Source organism: Ictalurus furcatus, chromosome 28 (genome assembly GCF_023375685.1).
Source record: "Ictalurus furcatus strain D&B chromosome 28, Billie_1.0, whole genome shotgun sequence".
Lineage (NCBI taxonomy): Eukaryota > Metazoa > Chordata > Actinopteri > Siluriformes > Ictaluridae > Ictalurus > Ictalurus furcatus.
This window is the reverse complement of record NC_071282.1, coordinates 5,935,507-5,958,105: the sequence shown is the minus strand read 5'-3', so window position 1 is coordinate 5,958,105 and position 22,599 is coordinate 5,935,507. Positions and strand designations below refer to the sequence as shown.

General features: G+C 39.1%; 1 protein-coding gene across 4 annotated transcripts in view; it reads right to left on the bottom strand.

The window, feature by feature from the left end:
* The window catches only part of dab2ipb (DAB2 interacting protein b), a 156,332-nt gene that overhangs the window by 73,806 nt on the left and 59,927 nt on the right, over positions 1–22,599 (bottom strand). For all 4 annotated transcript variants that reach the window (XM_053618187.1, XM_053618190.1, XM_053618186.1 and 1 more), the window contains exons 2-3: positions 15,494–15,603; positions 4,515–4,633 (exon numbers count right to left, since the gene is read on the bottom strand). In XM_053618187.1, coding sequence (XP_053474162.1) covers positions 4,515–4,633; positions 15,494–15,603 — 229 coding nt within the window. The remainder of the gene's footprint in view (positions 1–4,514; positions 4,634–15,493; positions 15,604–22,599) is intronic.

Sequence of the window (22,599 nt, the reverse complement as noted above, 5' to 3'; positions counted from 1 at the left end):
CTCTCTTTCACACTCTCTACCACTTTACCTTTTCTTCATTTCTTCTGCTCCTGGCAAGAGTCTGAGCATGTACTATATATTTCCATATACCGGTGTCTTCTGGGTGTTCATGCAGCAGTTGCAGTGTGTATGCATATGTTTAGCACACTGTAGTATTTTGAAAAAAAATAAAATGTGGAAGAAGCTTAGCATTATTGTTGACATGTGGATATGTTGTCACTCGACCACGATTCTGATTGGTCAGGAGGTGTTGATTCATTTTCAATAACTGAAGCTCTGGCAGTAATTCAAAGCACAGGTTTATAGTTCATTATCGTTTCTATGGGAACAATTTATTCACATGGACTTGCACCATCTACATTTAATAATCAATTATAATATGATTAAAATAAAAGAATGTTGTTTACTTAACAAAAAAAAAGTCGAAAAGTCGATATGATGAAGCTTTCTGTAAGGAGACATTTACGGATGTAATGGAAGGGGGCTCAGGGCGCACGGTGGCTTAGCACGTTCGCTTCACACCGCAAGGGTTGGGGGTTCGATTCCCACTGTGGCCCTGTGTGTGCGGAGTTTGCATGTTCTCCCCGTGTTGCGGGGGTTTCCTCCGGGTACTCCGGTTTCCTCCCCCAGTCCAAAGACATGCATGGTAGGCTGATTGGCGTGTCCAAAGTGTCCAAAGTGTCCGTAGTGTATGAATGGGTGTGTGAGTGTGTATGTGATTGCGCCCTGCGATGGATTGGCACCCCGCCTTGTGCCCCATGCTCCCTGGGATAGGCTCCAGGTTCCCGCGACTCAGTAGGATAAGTGATATAGAAAATGGATGGATGGAAGGAGTCTCCAGTGTCAGCGCTTTGTAACAGTCACTTTGCACTTTCTGGTTTCTCAGTCAGTCACGAGTTATTTTTTCTTTTTCTTTTTTTTTGGCATTTTTATTTTGTTCTTATTAACTTCAAGACAGGGTGGGGGAAAGTCCTTGAGGGAATGACCGTTTATACAGTAGCTGTAATAATGTAAGTGCTAAAAAATATGAAGTGTCATCCTTTAATAAATAAGAAGTTTGTATCTCCTTTGCTTGTATTTCCTCATTTGTAAGTCGCTTTGGATGAAAGCGTCTGCTTAATGAATAAATGTAAGAAGTTGTTAGTGTTGGCAAATAGCTGTGGTTTAAGAGGAATTCACACTAATCAGTAAATTATCAACTTCAGGGTGGTAACGGTTGTTGGCGTTCTCTTGGCTGATTTCGATTTTTTTCCCTATTACGTCACACCATGTCAGGTTTTATTCCTTATGTAAAGTAAAACATTTGTGCCAAGGTCCATAGACATTTCATCACAGGAAAGAGTCAGTAAACAGAATGCCTATTTGCACAATTGTAGCCCATTCAGTAGCAAGATAGCTAATTATTGCACACAAGTTAACTTTATTGCACACACTATAATTTAATTAGAGATACATTTAGGCATTCTGTGAACCACAGAGTTGGTTACTGAGACCACGGCGAATAATCACGTACAATAAAATAACCGTTACGGGTTCTATGGATTTCTCAAGTTTAGAGTTCTTTGTTCAATTTAATGAATTCACTTAAATATATAATGTTTTCTACCCCAGGCTATATTTTGTATCAGATGTTTTCAAGAGAAGAGTTTATGCGATAGAAATGACTATAGAAATCATTGTTTCTAAAACCTGAGAATGAAGGAAAGAGGGTAGGGTATAGAGATGGAGAAATGACAGACTGGAGTGTAAAGCTCTGTCGGTTTTTCACAGCATGTCGGCAGCGACCTTGATAAGCAGCTTGCTGTGAAACGCAGACACACACTCACTTGCCACATTTCTACTCATGTGCATACATAAATCTTTAAGCACTCCCTTATACATCAGTAACAGCTGCCATAAACAGAAACGTTCGCTTCAGTGAACGGCAACCGGTTTCACCTACACAAACACCAGATGCACATGCATGTGCAATGGTGTACAATTAGTTATGAATGCAGATTAAATGCTGGGACAGCATTTAAAAAATTGTTGCATTCTGTTAACGCTGTCCATAGCCTGTATTTATAAACTGTTTATTATGACCTTGACTGAACTTCTTTGCAAATTATCTATAATTATGTCTTATATAATAAAATTCAGTTACTATAATTGATTTTATTTAATGTGACAACAATTTGCGTGAAAATACGTGGAGGGAAACATACAGTCGTGCTTGAAAGTTTGTGAACCCTTTAAAATTTTTTTCTACATCTGCATAAATATGACCTAAACATTGTTAGATTTTCACAGAAATCCTAAAAGTAGACAAAGAAAATCCAATTAAACAAATGAGACAAAAATATTATATTCGGTCATTTACTTATTGAGGAAAATGATCCAAAATTACATTTCTGTGAGAGGCAAAAGAATGTGAACCTCTAGGATTAGCAGTTAATTTGAAGGTGAAATTAGAGTCAGGTGTTTTCACTCAATGGGATTACAATCCTGTTTTATTTCAAGAACAGGGATCTATCAAACTCTGATCTTCACAATACGTTTGTGGAAGTGTATCATGGAGGACCTCAGAAAAAGGAATCGTTGACGCTCATCAGGCTGGAAAAGGTTACAAAACCATCTCTAAAGAGTTTGGACTCCAGCAATCCACAGACAGACAGATTGTGTACAAATGCAGGAAATTCAAGACCGTTGTTCCCCTCCCCAGGAGTGATCGACTAACAATGATCACTCCAAGAGCAAGACGTGTAATAGTCCATGAGGTCACAAAGGAACTTCTAAGCAACTAAAGGCCTCTCTCACATTGGCTAATGCTAATGTTTATGAGTCCACCATCAGGAGAACCCTGAACAACTATGGTGTGCATGGCAGGGTTGCAAGGAGAAAACCACTGCTCTACAAAAAGAACATTGCTGCCCTTCTGCAGTTGGCTTAAGATCACATGGACAAGCAAGAAGGCAAATGGAAAATGTTTTGTGGATAGATGAGACCAAAATAGAATTTTTGGTTAAATGGGAAGCGTTTTGTTTGGAGAAAGGAAAGCACTGCGTTCTAGTATAAGAACTTTATCTCATCTGTGAAACATGCTGGTGGTAGTATCATGGTTTGGGCCTGTTTTGCCGCACCTGGGCTAGGATGATTTACTATAATTGATGGAACAATGAATTCTGAATGATACCAGCCAATTCTAAAGGAAAATATCAGGACATCTGTCCATGAACTGAATCTCAAGAGAAAGTGGGTCATGCAGCAAGACAACGACCCTAATCACACAAGTCGTTCTACCAAAGAATGGTTAAAGAAGAATAAAATTAATGTTTTGGAATGGCCAAGTCAAAGTCCTGACCTTAATCCAATAGAAATGTTGTGGAAGAACCTGAAACAAGCAGTTCATATGAGGAAACCCACCAACATCCCAGAGTAGAAACCGTTCTATACTGAGGAACAAGCTAAATTTCCTCCGAGCCGATGTGCAGGACTGATCAACAGTTACCCCAAACATTTAGTTGCAGTTATCGCTGCACAAGGGGCTCACACCAGATACAGTTACAGAACAAAAATTCACATACTTTTGCCATTCACAGATTTGTCAAATTGGATCATTTTCATCAATAAATAAATGACTCATATAAATATCATATTTTTGTCTCATTTGTTTAAATGGATTCTCTTTGTATAGGTTTAGGACTTGTGTGAAAATATGATGTTTTAGGTCAGATATCTAGAAAATTCTTAAAGGTTCACAAACCTTCAAGCACCGCTGATTATTTTCCTATAACAGCATGCCGTGTAGTGTTTTATTTCTGTAGATATGGTGTACTGCACTTCTGTTCTGATCAATTACCTGTTTGCAATAAAGCAGATTTCATATGAGTTGAAGAATCACTTCAGTATTGTGCACTTTTCAAGCATTCTAAAAGGGATTGAATGTCTACAAAAAGTACCAGACTTTTTTTAAAAAAAGTGTGCATAGAAGAGAGTTATTAGAATTATAAGCACGGCCATAATAATGTAGGAATAAGTGCATCATCGGAAATGTGTTGCTGAGAATAGAAAAGATGGACGGTAACTCAGCAACTACTGAGCGCCACCTTATCTGACACTGGAATTTTGCAAATCAGTTTAATTACCAAAAATGGAGTGTAGGTGTAGGAGTCTGCATATAAGAGTGTACTAAGGCTATTCGGGATAATCACTCTTTGAGCATTTAAGTGTTAAGGCAAAAAGTATTTTTAAAAGGCTCAAAAGAGAATATCTCATAATAGTGCTAGCTTAAGTGTTAGTGAGTGGAATGGAAAAACTCAAAACCCCAAATTTAAGAGTTCACTTGTAATGATGGGCAATTTGCAAAGGATTTCTTCTTTCTGAATGACTCTGAAGTGAACTGGGTGAATCGCTTCACGAACGGAACGAGGAAACGTCAGAACGTGAGCAAGCTGTAAGCCCTAAGTAGCTTAATCCTGGATTTTAAACATTATATTCACACTAGAACAAGCAGAATGTACTTGTAACCTTCTTACCTGTCATTGTCTGCAGGTCTGAAGCCAGGCAGGATGTGTTTGAAACTGCTGTTCCTGTCCAGCTTGGGTTGACTCTTAGTCCTCTTTATGGACCCCTTTAACCTGCGACTCAGGAAACCCTAATGAGAATAAGTGACATAGAGAAAATGATTAATTCTCACACACCCTGTACCATGTTATGATAGTTCAGTGTCTTACAGTGTACGATCAGTACTGGTTTCATCTACAATTTTTCAACACGTTGGCCACTGATCTATTTATTTATTTATTTTTGCACTTGGGAGTGACCTGGACAGAGAAGTTTTCTGAAGAGAAGACATTTTCTGGTTGTGGAAGAAACCTGGAAGAACATGGATCACATGTCCTAGAAATATTAGAAGTCCTGGGAGAGTGTAAAGTCAGGATCAGCAGTGCTCCTCTGGTGGCTTGGTGACAGCTACACTAATTCATTCATTCATTCATCAATTTATACTGGTCAGGGTTTTAGCACCAGCAATGCTCCTATAGTGGTCTGGTGACAGTAACAGTCGTTAACTGGTTGTTCATTCATTCATAATTTTATATGAGTCAGGGAGTTGGTGTCAGAAATGCTTATATGGTGGGCTGGTGAAAACAGCAGTCAGTAACTGGTCATTCATTCATTCATTCATTCATCACTTTATATGGGTCAGGGTGTTGGTGTTAGCAATGCTCCTATGGTGGCCTAGTGACAGTGGCAGTCAGTAGCTGGTCTTTCATTCATTCATTCCTTTGTTTATCACTTTAAATGAGTCAAGGTGTTGGTGTAAGCAATGCTCATATGGTGGCCAGGTGACTATGACAGTTCGTTCATTCATTTATCCAAGTATTCACTCATTCATCACTTCACACTGGTCAGGGTGTTCATGTGAGCAATGCTCCTGTCGTGTCCAGGCGACAGACAGACGACAGTCTGTAACAGTTACTTCATTTATTTATTCATTCATCTACCCATCCACCAATCCATCCATCCATCCATAATTAGTTTACACTGGTCAGGGTGTTTGGGTCAGCAATGGTTCTGTGGTTTCCTGGTGGTAGATGGACTACAGTCGGTAATCATTCATTCATTCATCCATTCATCCATCCATTCACTTGCTTATTATGTTATACTGGTCAGGTTGTCTGTGTCAGCAATGCTCCTGTAGTGGCCTGGTGGTAGATGGACTACAGTAAATACTTGTTTATTCATTCATTCATTCATTCATTCATCACTTTAGACTGGTCAGGATGTCACTGTTAGCAATGCTCCTGTAGTGGCTTGGTGGTAGATGGACTACAGTAAATACTTGTTTATTCATTCATTCATTCATTCATTCATCACGTTAGACTGGTCAGGATGTCGCTGTTAGCAATGCTCCTGTAGTGGCCTGGTGGTAGATGGACTACAGTAAATACTTGTTTATTCATTCATTCATTCATTCATCACGTTAGACTGGTCAGGTTGTCACTGTTAGCAATGCTCCTGTAGTGGCCTGGTGGTAGATGGACTAAAGTAAGTACTTATTCATTCATTCGTGCATTCGTTCATTTATTCATTCATTCCTCCATCCACCCATTCATTCATTCATTCATTCATTCACTTGCTTATCATGTTATACTGGTCAGGTTGGCTGTGTCAGCAATACTCCTGTACTGGCCTAGTGACAGATGGACTACAGTCAGTATTCATTCATTCATTCATTCATCAATCACTTTAGACTGGTCTGGTCATCAGTGTTAATGTCAGTAAGGGGTCAGTAAGGATTCTACTATGGATGTTATTGTTAAAGATCAGAAGTGAGTGATTGTAAGTGATTCTTAGGGGGCACGAGTTAAGACCGTCCTGTCAAATGTCCTGGAAACGTCAGCATTCTGTGGGACTGTGATGCCTCAGTGGTTCTGAAATACTAACCAGGAGTTTAGCTTGGAATTGTTTGCTTGAATTAAATATAGGTAAAAATATCTGCACAGGGAATAAACAATGTCCTGCACTGGCAAATACGCTGCTATGATTTGCTCCACAGTCATTTGCATAGAGTAGAAGATCAGTGAAGAAGACCACTAGAAAATGACCAAATGGCAAGAGAAATAGAAAATAACACCATGTTTAAGGAGTTTACATGAATCTCCATACGTTTGTCCTGTGCTGTTTTGGTAAAGAGAGAAGTAGAGAGTTTATGGTCTCCAACTGCACACCAGAAGAGAGAACAAGGAGGTGGAGATTTTATACAGAACATAAAGAACCTTTCTAACATGATTTAAGGTCATTCAATATAATTACCACTTCTAATTCCATGTCATCTTTCATTTCTTTTTATTTATATTCAGTGTGTGTGTGTGTGTGTGTGTGTGTGTGTGTGTGTGTGTGTTCAGCCGCTCAACTCTTCTAGTTACCATGGAGACACTGGGCTGTGACCGAGAAATTTGAAAAAGAATGAGAGAAGAGAGAGTGAAAGAGCGATAGAAAGACAAGGAGGCAAGGGCAGATGAAGTGAAAAGTATGCGTCTTACTTTGAGACTGATGGGGCAGAAGTGCAGCACAGTGAAGTAAAAGAGGAGAGCAAAAGAGAGTGACAGCTTATAGAGACATACAGTGTGTACTCACACACACACACACTCAGAGATGTTGGCTTTACTAAATAACACTATGCCTACATCATTTAACCTGAGTGGTGGGTGTAATGGTAGTGTTACCTGTATAAGCCCTTTATGACAACTGTTATAAACCTACATAAGCATTTATAAAGCCTTATTCTAACAGGCATCAATTGTCATTAGGACTTTTGTAACACTGTACTTAAGTCTATTTTCCATAGCAATGCATAGCACATACATAAGCTCCTTATGGCATCTGTCATAAACCTACTTAAATGTTTATAAAGGCTTATTCTAACAGATGTAAAACCAGTAAAACCAGTGTCCATAGTGATCAATAGCAACTGTATACTTTAAGCACATTATGACAACTGTCATAACTTGATATAAGCATTTGTAAAGATTTATTCTAACAGGTGTCAACTGTCGTAAAGACTGTGAAAACTCTTTACTTAAAGGTGGTGGTCATGGTGATACATAGCATCTACATAGGTCCTTCATGACAACTGTCATAAACCTACATAAGCATTTGTAAAGATTTATTCTAACAGGTGTTCACTGTCATAAAGACTTTGGTAACAATTAACGTAAATCTAGTGTTTGTGCTGATACAACTATATATGCCCTTTAAGTCAGGTGTCATAAACCTACATAAGCATTTATAAAGGCGGTTTCCGACAGACATCAACTGTCATACAGACTTTGGTAACACTTAAGGCTGTTGTCCATAGCAACACATAGCACTATGGCTTTGGTAACACTTCACTTAATGCTGTTCATTACCAGTCCTTCATTACAACTGTCATAAACCTACATAAACATTTAGAAAGGCTTATTCTAATATGTCAGTTGTCATAAAGGCTGTAGTAACACCTAAGACAAGTATTGTTTTTAGCAATACTGTACATAGCACCTCGACATAAGCCCTTTATAACTTTCCTAACTGTCATAAACCTTCCTTAAAATTTAGAAGAGCTTATTCCAATAGGTGTCAGCTTGACATAAACTTAACAAACAGATCTTATGACAGTTAATGCCTGTTACAATAATTCTTTGGAAATACCTATAGATTTATGTCAGTTGTTATGAAGGAGTTATGTAGATTTTATGTAGATGTAATCTATCTTTATGAATACCTTTAAATAAATCTTTCAAAATGCCTGTTAGGTTTATGTCATTTGAAAGGAATGGGTTATGTAGCTGTAATGTAGCTTTATGAATACTCTTAAATACACATTTAAAATGCCTGTTAGGTTTATGTCATTTGAAAGGAATGGGTTATGTAGCTGTAATGTAGCTTTATGAATACTCTTAAATACACATTTAAAATGCCTGTTAGGTTTATGTCATTTGAAAGGAATGGGTTATGTAGCTGTAATGTAGCTTCATGAATACTCTTAAATACACATTTAAAATGCCTGCTAGGTTTATGTCATATGAAAGGAATGGGTTATGTAGCTGTAATGTAGCTTCATGAATACTCTTAAATACACATTTAAAATGCCTGTTAGGTTTATGTCATTTGAAAGGAATGGGTTATGTAGCTGTAATGTAGCTTCATGAATACTCTTAAATACACATTTATAATGCCTGTAGGTTTATGTCAGTTGTCAGATGTCAGTATGTCATGTAGTGTAGATGTAATGTAGCCTTACGAATCCTTTAAATAAACAATTGTTTCTAGGTATTTGTCAGTTGTCATACAGGGGTTATATAGATGTCATGATGTAATGTAACTTTATGAATGCCTTTTAAAATAAACCTTTAATTTTTAAAGGTTTAAACCTGTATGCAGGTTTACATAAAGCGGTTATGTACCCATCATGTAGCTTAATGAATGCCACCATTAAGTAAACTGTTACCCCTTACCTCAGCCTCAGTAATTAAAAGTAAATGTTTGCTTGTTTAGTTGTTTGGTATGTCCTCACAGTCTCCAAATGCTCATGTACTCCTACCGTTGTGTAGACATTTGCTCCGCACAAAGCGCTAAAACATGCCCACCCCTACAAGTTCTGATATGAATGTAATTGTAAACAGCCATTTATTAGGCTGCTCTATTCACAATTACAGCATCTGCATATTTGATTTCTCTAGCCAAATGAACACATACGCACGTACGTACACACACACACACACACACTCACACACACACACGCACACGTACACAATTCCCTCCTCTCACACACCCCTAATCACAGACTAATCACTCAGGGTTTCAGTGCACTAATTACATTGTGAAGGCACAGTGCAGGGATGCAAATTAGGAGATGGAGGACAAACTCGGAAGCTAAGAGAGATGTATGCACTGCTATGGTTACTATATTCGAATCCTCAACATAAATATCTTCCTCAGACCTTGCCATACGTCAGTATTGCTGTATTATAAATAACAGGCATGGCTTCATCATTCTTTTTAGATTATGGTGAAAAAAAAATTTCATTTGAACACCAACATGTTATCAAGTTATCATTTAAAATGAATGCTACAGAAAGGCTACAGAAATTGTGTTGTACTTCTGAAAAAACAGCTAGTTAGCGATGGCGATCCTTGCTGTTTAAACTTTACAAGGAACCCATATAAACTCCTCACTGCACGATTTGAGTTGTCTACAGGCATAACTGGATCTCAAAATGGTGTAGCCTATTTAAACAAATACGTGAAAGTATTGGAAATATTTGGCCATATTGTACTACTCAATCAGTACTGAACTTTCAACACATCATGTAGCACCAACAAACTTCTTATGGGGCTGAGTGTCTTGTTCTCTTTTCTATTCAGTAAGAACAAATGATCAGATGGGATCCTAGGCAATGAGATTTAGTTACTAAACGGAAATTCTGCTCTTCGTCATGGTTACGCAAATACTTTCCCAGTGTTTTGGTATCTTCAGTTTGTTTGAAATGCGACACACAACATTTCATTTACAAATGAATACATGACATCGTGATTATATCGGATCTTAATGTGTATCCTGACAATACCACAATGGGCATGTTTAAAAGTGCCGCTCGGAAAGAACCTTCAGCTATGGTCTAAACTTTTCCGAACCCCCTGCACCACCTCGATATACAAATCCTGCATTAAGTGACTGTTAATACAGTTTATAGCTAGAAATGACCCTGTCTGAGGCGTTTCTTATCAAAAAAAACTGCACAACACTATAAGAGACTGGATGCAATTTGGGGGCATGGAGTGGGATTTTAAACCCGTTTTTTTTTTTTACCAATTTGGTTATTTTTCAATTCCCACCCTATTCCATTGCCTATCATATGACTATCTACCATCTTCCGCATACACGAGCAAACAGATGCACATGATTGGCTGGTGTTGTTGTGAATGACAGCATGGCCAATTTTGCCGTCTTGGAAAAGTTTCATTTTTACTTCTCGTAAACATTGCAGTGAATTCTTTTTCTAGAAGTATTTTCACGTTACAAAATGTCTTGATTATGTTTATTTACCAGTTTAACAGTACTGCAAATCTTTTCCCAAACAATAACAATCCAGTGGGGGGAAAAAACAGGCCATGGATAACTTTTTTTTCTTTTCTTTGTCTACTTGAAAGTTTGTCATTTTTGTCCCATTCTGTAGCAGCACGAGAAGTTCTAGAGGTCTCCGGATCGCAGTTTATGCGTTCGTAGACTCCCACGCCTTCCTGTACTCGTGGCTTGTGGGAACCTGGAGCTTGTTTCGGGCCCCAGGGTCCAGTGTAATCTATCCATCTGTGAGTTTCTGACTGCATCTCCTGGCTCAATCTGTTCAGCAGGCAAAATGCTTGATTTATGCATAACTCACATCTGTGATCCCAGGTTGTTGTTCTTGTTGTTTGGTATTTTTTAAAAAATATGAATGCATTCTGTTCATGAATATAGTTAGGAATTTCGAGTAGACTTTTTCTTATTAAAGTTTAAAACAAAATAGCGCATAAGTAATTTAATATTAAAGAAAGCACCACATTAGCAGGCTTCTATTATAAATCCAGCTATAAGTGGGGGTCACAGAATATTCTGATAGTGGTATGATGTACGACACTTGAGTGTGGCTAAAATCCAAGTCCTAATATAATCCATTATGCATCATCTGAAGATAATTAAATCAGACCACTCGATTTCACTTCAAGATAGCTAAGTCAAATATCATACAGTAATTGTCTGATCCTGATGGAGTAAAAGGACACTAATCAGATATTAGTCTCAATTTCAGACACTCCACCCACAGGCCACAGAGCATTTGATACCTTTTGCACACTTTTTTTTGGCCACAAGCATCAGGCTTTTGAAGGCTGGAACCTAATTAGCTTTTCTGCACTTCCATGTATAATCATGTCTGTGCGCAGACATGTGCGACAAAATGACCTTTACAGAGCAACCTATAGTGACTGGATTAAAAAGATCATTGCATCTCATCTTCACATTAAAAAAAAAAAAAAAAGTTTGTTTGAAACAATCATTGGTGCTTAAACAACATTTCCTTACTAGTTTAGATACTGATTTAGTCTGTATCATTAATTTAAAAGGGCTGGTTATTACATGCTTTATTAAATCTATTATGGCATGCTATTATGGTGATATATGCTCATTTAGTGTATTAATGTCTGTGATTGTCACTGCATTCATAAATGAGTTATTATGCTATTTAGGAATCTTGCTCTTCTGTCTATCAATCCTTTCCCACTGAAGCTAAGCAGGATTGAGCCTGGCTAGCACCTGGATGAGAGACCTCCTAGGGAAAGCTAAGGTTGCTGCTGGAAGTGGTATTAATGAGGCCAGCAGGGGGCGCTCGCCCTGTGGTCTGTGTGGGTCCTAATGCTCCAGTAGAGTGCTGGGGACACTACACTGTAAAAACAGCACTGTCTTTCGGATGAGACGTTAAACCGAGGTCCTGACTCTCTGTGGTCATTAAAAATCCCAGGACACTTATCGTAAAGACTATGGGTATAACCTCGGTGTACTGGCGAAATTTCCCCATTGGCCCTTAACCATCAAGACCCCCTGATAATCCCCATCTCTGAATTGGCTACATCACTCTCATCTCCACCAATAGCTGGTGTGTGGTGGGCGTTCTGGCGCACTATGGCTGATGTCACATCATCCAGGAGGACGCTACACACTGGTGGTGGTTAAGGAGAGTTCCCCGCGTACATTGTAAAAGCGCTTTGAGTGTCTAGAAAAGCGCTATAAAAATCTAAATCTATCTATCTATCTATCTATCTATCTATCTATCTTTCAGATGGATCTATTTCTGTAACAACAGCTTGGACTATAGGTTGCAGGTTAATGTTAATGCATTCATTCTAATACATAGATATGTTGAATTTCCTGTGAGGAGATTTTTTGAAAGGAGTCTCCAGTCTCAGTCTGAAGTAAAGCTCTAACAGGCCTGTCACTATAGCTAATTTTTTTTTTTTGGACAAAATATTATCCCAGAAATAATTGCCATAAACGATATTAATGTGAATTGCTGTGGTATAACATGACTTAACTTTGAGACACTCCTTAACGTTCTGGTATAAGAAAATAATCGCTTTCAAGGCCCAAATGCACATCTTGTCATGCAATCTATGTCAGTTTTAGTTCACTTAATATACATTCATCTGAATCGCCATTTAGAAAACGCCTTGTTTTACAGTAGGTGATCAGGAACTTCTTAAGGCAGTGATTAGATGGGCAGGTGGGCTCGATTATGGTTGGAGCTAAAGTCTACAGGAAGGTTAATTTCCAGGAACGGGGTTGGTGACCACTGATCTCAACTCTTGAATCCCTAAGCTTAAATACAGACATTAATCAAGGAACAATTAAAAAAAACCAGAGAAGATACAGTAGTTAAAGTAACCTCGCTCCTCCTGCACATCGCAACGTTGTAATATCTATCCAGGGTGCTCCTGGCCTAGCCTCCGGATCCACTTACCGTCATCAATCTTAATTTAGTCTCAGTTTAGCATTAGTGTCAGAACAATATCTTTAAGCAATTAAAAAAAGTACTCGATCCTAAACATGATTCTGATGGGTTTTTTTTTTGTTTTTTTTTTTCGACTGCAACTACTAAATCAAATATAGAGGAAGCTTATTATAGCTAGAGATAGATGTAATTACATTTATAGATCTGGATTCATTTTTCCTGCTGGTCCTGGTGTGAGAAACAGCATGACTGTTTTCTCAGTTGATACGACTGCCCAGTGTGTTGTGATCATTTTTCGGTGTGTGTGTGTGTTTTCAGAATAATGTGATGATTAAACTATTTGCTATTCTAATAAATGACACCTCTTTTTAACGCATGTCTGCTAATTCCATATCAATGTCTTTGTCAATTGTTTCATTGTTACACTGAGACTTTTAGTGCAACAAATATCATCCAGTGTATCAACCGGTCATTATGAATTTCAAAACAATTGTGAGGTATGAGATGCGGAGGAGTAAGTAGAGGTAAGGTCTTATAGTGTTGTCATAGTGCAAAGGACAAGTATCAGCACTGTGATTCCATTTTTCATACACATAAACACGTGTTAGCTTTTGGTTGGCGATGAAACCTGTAGGAAGGTAGAGCTTAAGGAAGAGGGTTGGTGACCAATGGTTTAGATGGTTATAACAAGTCAAACTTTTTAATCGGTTACATTTAATATAGTGGAACATCCAAAAAAAAACAACAACAACAACAACAAAAATTACTTCCTTGCTAGCCTGTCTTTTTTTTTGTCTTCCTCTTGAAGCTAATAATTCAAAAAGGGATGCAGATCCATGTTCTCTAAACCTCTGAAGACTTTCCCAAAGCTGGAAAACTTACCGAGAGTTACAAAGCACTAACACTGGAGACTCCATCCCATAACTGTTAAATAAACATCTCCTCACAGTAAACTTCAACAATCAACAATGATATGCTTTTCTTCACACTCTATAACAGCGTGTTGTTCGGTTTTTCCCCCCAGCAGTTATTATTAGTGTTACTTCCTCCTGGGAAGTTTGCATTAACGAGTTGGGAAGTCGTAATTACAACATCAGGTGCGTTTAAGTCACTTTGGTCAGAGCGAGATGGCGGTGAACCTTCTCTTAATTAACTACAAAAAAAACTCTACTAGAAAACGAAGAACAAAAAATGAGCATCAGGTGTGTTTTGCTTTTATTAAAAATTTAAAAAAAATGTTTTAAACCAATTTTTGAAGCCACTGAAAACTTTATTGTTACATGTTATATCATAATTGGACGATGCTGTCGTATTTTGTGCAGGCAATCAGCTTGTTTTATTATAAGTAAAAAAGCCTGATAATAAATTGCTACATAAACCAAACACATAATAACTGAAAACAGATTCTGAGACGAGGAAACATTCAATTTCAACAAATTTACCGTCAACTACAGATGTTGCATCATCCATTGTTTCCGCCATGTTTTCTTACTGACCCGCCCCCAACTCGAAAACTTCTTGAATTACGTAATTACGACTTGGTGGTGGCGTTCGTGTGCGTTCAACTCGTAAATACGATCTTTCCGACATGGCTTGAACGCACTGTTAGATCTGTGAATGAGTTGTTTCCTATAGAAACGCCAATGAAAGCGTTAACTTTCATCAGAGCTGTACTGTTATCGAAAATGAATCAACACCCTCTGACCAATCAGATTGGAGAATTCAAGAGTTAATTCCGAAATATCCAAGAACCATAGCGCCTAAACTTCTGATTAAAGTTTTACTCATCCAGTCCAACTTCAGACATCTGTTCACTTTAATCTCGGCATGTTTATACATTTCAGGGGGGAAAAAAAACACGTCTGTTAAACTGTTTAAATACCAGGATGTTAAACATTTAAAGTAGGACTCACGTGTTATCAGTTACGCAGCTGTATCTATAAACTAGAAACAGGCTGTTTATTAGTCGGTCTGGACAACTGAGGAAATGTTCACGTTTACAAGGGCGGAGACGCGTTTGAATTAAAACAGCAAAACCACAACTTACAAGTAAAACTTGAAAGAGGAGATTAGTTTTCTGCAAATAAAAAAAAAAAATCTTTGAAGGGTAAATGGGAAATTAGAAAAAAGTTGCAGTAGGTTGTCTCTCTCTCTCTCTCTCTCTCTCTCTCACACACACACACACACACACACACACACACACAACTTCACTTAACGTGTGTACAGTACATGTTTCAGATACAAGTTTTTAAAACAAATAAATGAATTAATAACTCAAACGTTTTGTAAAAATGTTTTGCATGTTGATTTATTTATACTCTTTTGTATAAAAGTTTTTATTTAAACCTTCGATTCAGACTGGCGACTTTATATCTTTTTATTTTTTATAAAGTTTATGTGTATGAAATGCTTTCTCTGTAAATGACCAGCCTTCGGATACAACAGAGACGTCTTCGTCAGTTCTAATACCGCACGTGATGACTTACTGTAACTCTAAAGGGCGTGGCAGCGGCTGTGGGTTCCATGGTGGCCGGGGTTTTATCAGGGGCGGAGCCGGGCATGCTCCGCCTCCGTCCTGCTCTCTCAGGAGGAGAATCTGAAACAGGGAAAGATCAAAACAGAGCGAATGTTAGCGTGTGATAAACATTTACAAATACCTACAGGATAGCGACCTGCAAAAAAGCAGCGATGGATTTGAAATGGAGGAGAACATCCGAACGACAAATACGGACTATTCAGGCCATGTTGCGTCACGTAAGCAAGCCCAAACAAACTATACAGTGGTACGAGAGGCAGATCCGAGCATGTCTTCTTTTTCTGTGTGGAATGTGAGACTTAAAGCACAGCCTTCACCACACTTTACTGAACTAACACAACCCTCCTAATGTTCCACAACAATGTACACGCAGCTTTAGATCTCTTCATATCGCAGGTTATTAGAGAGAGAGAGAGAGAGAGAGAGAGAGAGAGAGAGAGAGAGAGAGGGAATTAGAGACATGGACAGAATGAGAGAGAGAAACAGACTAGGATAGAGGGACCGAGTGTATGAGAAAGGGAGAGAGAGACTGAGCTAGACTGAGAGACATGGACAGGATGAGAGAGAAGCAGAGAAATGGTGAGAGAGAAGAGAGAGACATGGAGAGAATAGAAGGAGAGAAGGAAGAGAGACATTGAGAGAATGAGAGAGGAGGAGAGAGACATTGAGAGAATGAGAGAGGAGGAGAGAGACATTGAGAGAATGATAGAGAAGGAAGAGAGACATTGAGAGAATGAGAGAGGAGGAGAGAGACATTGAGAGAATGATAGAGAAGGAAGAGAGACATTGAGAGAATGAGAGAGGAGGAGAGAGACATTGAGAGAATGATAGAGAAGGAAGAGAGACATTGAGAGAATGAGAGAGGAGGAGAGAGACATTGAGAGAATGAGAGAGGAGGAGAGAGACATTGAGAGAATGAGAGAGGAGGAGAGAGACATTGAGAGAATGAGAGAGGAGGAGAGAGACATTGAGAGAATGATAGAGGAGGAGAGAGACAGTGAGAGAATGAGAGAGGAGGAGAGAGACATTGAGAGAATGAGAGAGGAGGAGAGAGACATTGAGAGAATGAGAGAGGAGGAGAGAGACATTGAGAGAATGAGAGAGGAGGAGAGAGACATTGAGAGAATGATAGAGGAGGAGAGAGACAGTGAGAGAATGAGAGAGGAGGAGAGAGACATTGAGAGAATGAGAGAGGAGGAGAGAGACAGTGAGAGAATGAGAGAGGAGGAGAGAGACATTGAGAGAATGATAGAGAAGGAAGAGAGACATTGAGAGAATGAGAGAGGAGGAGAGAGACATTGAGAGAATGAGAGAGGAGGAGAGAGACAGTGAGAGAATGAGAGAGGAGGAGAGAGACATTGAGAGAATGAGAGAGGAGGAGAGAGACATTGAGAGAATGAGAGAGGAGGAGAGAGACATTGAGAGAATGATAGAGGAGGAGAGAGACATTGAGAGAATGAGAGAGGAGGAGAGAGACATTGAGAGAATGAGAGAGGAGGAGAGAGACACTGAGAGAATGAGAGAGGAGGAGAGAGACATTGAGAGAATGATAGAGGAGGAGAGAGACATTGAGAGAATGAGAGAGGAGGAGAGAGACATTGAGAGAATGAGAGAGGAGGAGAGAGACATTGAGAGAATGAGAGAGGAGGAGAGAGACATTGAGAGAATGAGAGAGGAGGAGAGAGACATTGAGAGAATGATAGAGGAGGAGAGAGACATTGAGAGAATGAGAGAGGAGGAGAGAGACATTGAGAGAATGAGAGAGGAGGAGAGAGACACTGAGAGAATGAGAGAGGAGGAGAGAGACATTGAGAGAATGATAGAGGAGGAGAGAGACATTGAGAGAATGAGAGAGGAGGAGAGAGACATTGAGAGAATGAGAGAGGACGAGAGAGACAGTGAGAGAATGAGAGAGGACGAGAGAGACATTGAGAGAATGAGAGAGTCATGGTGAAAATACCCAGAAGAAGAGCGATACAGGTGGAGAGTTAGATAAATAAGACATGTTTGCAGAGTTAGAGATAGAGACATGCCATTTCCAGGCCCAGGGAAATGTCCTCGTCCGCGGAGACCTGAACGCCAGAACAGGAACACAACCTGACACAATAAACCCACATGGGAACCACTTCATTAAAATAACATGATTCTCATTAACCATTCTTCTCTAATCCACAGGAACAACTACGACAATACAATAAACAAAAATGGCAAAGGCCTGCTGCAGCTCTGTCGAAGTCTGGGTCTGTACCTCGTCAACGCTAGGACACGAGGGGACTCTGTAGGAGCACACACATTCTGCTCACCTCTTGGGAATAGTACAGTAGATTACATGATAACAGATTTAGACCCTTCCTCTCTCAGTGCATTCACTGTCAAACCACCAACCCCTCTGCCTGATCACAGCCAGATTACTGTGTTCATTAAGAAGACAGAAACTAACCCCACACACACACACACACACACACACACACACACACACACACACACACACACACCATCCATAAATCCTACAAAACAGCAGCGACAACTTCCAGAAAGTCAAGACCTTCAAACTCTATTAGACACCTTTCTGGACACGACATACATCCACAGTGAGGAAGGAGTCAATCAGGCCATTCGAAATATTAATATCATCTTCAAAAGAACGGCAGAGAAGGATAAATTAAAAATCAGAACTACATTAAAACCAAAATAAGTCCAAAAAAGATGACAGATGGTTCTATGTGCGTTGTTCCTAGTGTTTCTGTTTGACTGTACTGCTGACTGTATGCACATCTCTTTCTACTTATTTATTTATTTCGGTAGCTATTTCATCATTTGTCTGTACCCAAGCTTTAGCGATACAAATGTTCATATTTGTCATGCCGATAAAGCGACTTTGATGGGGGTGGGGGTGGGGGTGGGGGGGGGGAGATTAGAGACATGGACAGGATGAGAGAGAAGCAGAGAAATGGTGAGAGAGAGAAAAGAGAGGAAGTCATGGAGAGAGTGATGGTGAAAATAACCAGAAGAAGAGAGACATGGGGAGAGAGAGAGAGCGAGAGAGAGAGAGAGAGAGAGAGAGAGAGTTCACTTACATCTGTGTCGGGGGAATAGTGATAAGAGCAATTGACCTAAAATCATTGTAAACTGTGCCACTTCAGATGAAAGCCATTTAACTGTTTGTTTGTTTGTTTGTTTGTTTGTGTGTGTGTGTCCATGATAATAGTAATAATTATGTAAAATGAAGTAAATAAAAGTAATAATAATGTAAATAATTTTTATTTATTTATTTATTTATTTAGTATAATTTTTATTATTATTATTATTTATTTATGTAATTATTTGTTTATTTACAGTTTTTACACTTGGTTGCAGCCCAGGTTGATAGGCATGGCAGTTTTCCGACACGTTTTCACCACACAAACACGTGTGCATGTGCGGATTAGACTTTATTTAATCCCGCGACCTTCATTTAATTTACAAAGCTGGCAAGACCATGATTACGTTCTCACCCTGAAGATGAAAGTCACAGCTACAGTAAATCGCCAGCCTCTTCTTTTCATCCGTTCGTTTCCCTAATGTGCGCACCTGTTCCGTGTTTAGCCCCGAATCGGAATCTGTGCTTCATCGGTCCTGCTAAATCCGAGCCCTGTCCTCGGAGTTCTGCTCTGGTTCTTTGTTATCGTTGTCGAATACTGATTATCCGAGTTCCCACACGACGGCCTATTCTGATTGTTGGCTTCACCCTAATGAATTTCACAGTTAGTGTTCAAACGTACGCGCTTCGCCATCGCGGGGAATAGTAAGGATGGCGTGCCTTGCTCGACTCAGGACATGTAAGAGAACATTGTCAGAATCGGTCACAAATGTGTCGTGATCGCAGAAGAGTCGATTGTGGCCTTTTGTCTTGTAGGGTGTGTTCCGAACTTTATTTACCTGCAGTTTGTGAGGACAAACAGAACCGTATTCAGATCCTGTTTCTTCGCTTTCTCCAAATGACACACACAAAAGCTACCTGCGTCATAGTTCCACCTTTTGAGCATTGCGGTTAGCATTATTTAGCTACAGTGTTGCACCAAAGAACCTGACAAATTAATACTGTGTGTGTTTATGTGTGTACACTTCAGTGTGTGTGTGTGCTCTAATGCCAGTATTTTGGTATCAAACAAAATGTGATTAACCGTAAGAGTAAGCAAACTGTTAATGACTCATGTTTACCCCTTATATCCTTTCCACACACACACACACACACACACACTCACAACGAGATACTCTTTGCCCTCGCGAGTCCTGAACATGTGTTTCTTATTAGACCTCCGTTGTCACCGGTGACATTTTGATTGACAGCTTAGATCCAGTCGGTCAGAAAGTCCAATTTTTGAGCCGTGCTGTTCCCATGGCAACTAGATCTCAGGGGAGAATTCAGAGCATTCTGGCTTGAGGAAACAATATCCCCCTCTCTCTCTCTCTCTCTCTCTCACACACACACACACACACACACACAAACAAAGTAGAGCTTTACCCAATCCTCAAGATCTACACCAAGCCAGTAACGCTCCAGGATACTAACTTCTGAATACAGACAACTGACATTTTCTGTACCGCTTATCCTACACAGGATCATGGGAAGCCTATCCCAGGGAACTCGGGGCACAAGGCGGGGGACACCCTGGACGAGGTGCCAACCCATTGCAGGGCACAACTGCACAGTATGGACAAGTTATAGATGCCAATGAGCCTACAACACTTTGTCCAAAATCTTTGGAGTGGGGGAGGAAACCAGAGTACCTGGTGGAAACCCCCGAAGCACAGGGGAACATGCAAACTCTGTGCACACAGGGCAGAGACGGGATTCAAACCCCCAACCCTGGACCTGCGAGCTGAACGTGCTAACCACTAATTCACCATGCTGTCACAGGACGCCCCCTTGTGGTGTGAAAAAAAAACGGCAAACTGCGATTTACATTACTAAATTATGTAGCTAATGTCAGAAGATCACTAAGACTCACGAGATCTTGACGCGTCCATAACTGACTGGTGCGTAAGAGGTGAAATGGTAAGAAATGAATGATAAATAATTCGATTCGATGCTTGCTGATGGTAATTGAAACGGAAAAAAGTCAACTAGCTAGTTAGTATTTCTTTTATTAAACTTATTCGCCCATTCAAAGTATTCAATTAGTTTATTCACGAAATGTTCAGAAGCAGTATACAGATATACAGATTCCAACATAAACTGTCACTTTAAGACACACCGATCCCTAATTAACATCACGGACAAGTACTGTCAGTCGAATTAGTTTACTTACCACGTGCTAAAGACAGGAAGTGTGTTCTGTGAGGAGTGTGTCCAGGAAGTGTGTTTTAATTTCAGAGGTTCAGAAACACAGGAAAGCAAAACTGATCTGTGATCGAGCACACTTACACACGCACACACACACACACACACACAGGTTTCACACACTGAGCATTTAAAAACACTGGACCTGTTGCTAATGTCATCCAGGTTTTCAAAATTGCTTCCATATTCTCCATCTGTCATTTGTGAGGCAGACGTACACCATGCTTACATTCTCTCTCTCTCTCTCTCTCTCTCTCTCTCTCTCACACACACACACACACACACACACACACAGTCAGAAAACACACTTCCTGTACTATGGGCAGGAATGTCGTAGTGTTTCCCAGCTTTCCGGTTTAGGATGTTCCTATGCCTCTACAATACCAAAGCGGTTTCACTAACCAATTCAATCTCTATTGTTTCATGAAGCAAGGACTTGTTTGCAAGTGAGACATTGTGCACAGCTTTTAACTGGGAATTAAATATGTGGATAACAATATTCTGTGATACATGTAATGACCACTAGGGCATTTATACATGAATACACTGAGGCTCCCGTAACTAATATTATTGATCGTGTTAGCTAGCATGAACAAATTATAAAGCATCAACATTAATAAACCTTATACTGCAGCATGGTGAAATTCTCAAATCGGATTGGTCAGAAGGTGTGGATTAATTGAATATAACCACAGTGGTTCCGGCTGTAACGTAAACACTAGGTTTATAATAACTCTCTACTGCATGAATTATTACATTTACATTAAAAAACAACCTTTTTTTATGAATTAGCTCAAGTCATAAACATATATTAACTTTTTTTGAGAGAAATATTTTAGGGGAGTAGTCATAGGGGAGTAAATTGTTGCCGTATGGCAACAGTGTGAAACGGTGGAAAGTAGCATATAGTCAAAAATAACTAATTTTTTTAATTAATTTATTTTTTTGTCACCTAGTAAACATATAAAAGTGATGACTTCTAGAAAGGAAATTTCAGTTGTAAAAAGTATGTGGATGGATTTACTCATGCAAAATACATACTACAAAAAAAAAAAACATGGTTTTGGGTTAAGTGTGTTTTTAATTCTTTCTCTTGAAATATAAAATTTAGAAAATAAGGTGCAATTGCAAAATGTCTGAAATTACAACCGTTTTTTTCTTACTTTCAATGTGAAAAAAAAAATGTAAATATACTATTAGAGAAGCCTGGTGTCTTTTTTTACTCTGTAGGCCTGTTTCAGTTCATGAATGCACATACTGCTGTACAGTTCCTTTACTGCATGTTGTTGTCATATGGCAACAATTACATTTTACCATTGAACAGAATACTCAGAATATATAAACTTGTTTAAGTGACAAAGTAAATGTTAACTTCTCTCAGATGGTGTTGAAATGTTTTCCTTTAAGTAGTTTTGCCTAAATATTGAAAAATTAATTACATTTTGAGAGATGATGACCTTCGCCATACAGTGTGATTGCAGAAAAGGAAGTGCAAACAGCACATCCTGGTCATCTCACGTGGGATTTTTTAAATGTTAAGTCAAAATTAAAGCGTTCCATTTCCAGTTATATGGAAAAATAGTAGTTTTGTATTATTTCCTATCAAAAAAATTGAAGATAAATTCATTGTTGCCATATGGCAACACCATGCATTAAAGGGTTAATGTGTTATTGTTCTAATGCGTTTTTATTTATTTTTTTATTTACAGTAACAGCTGAAGGCTAAAAATAAA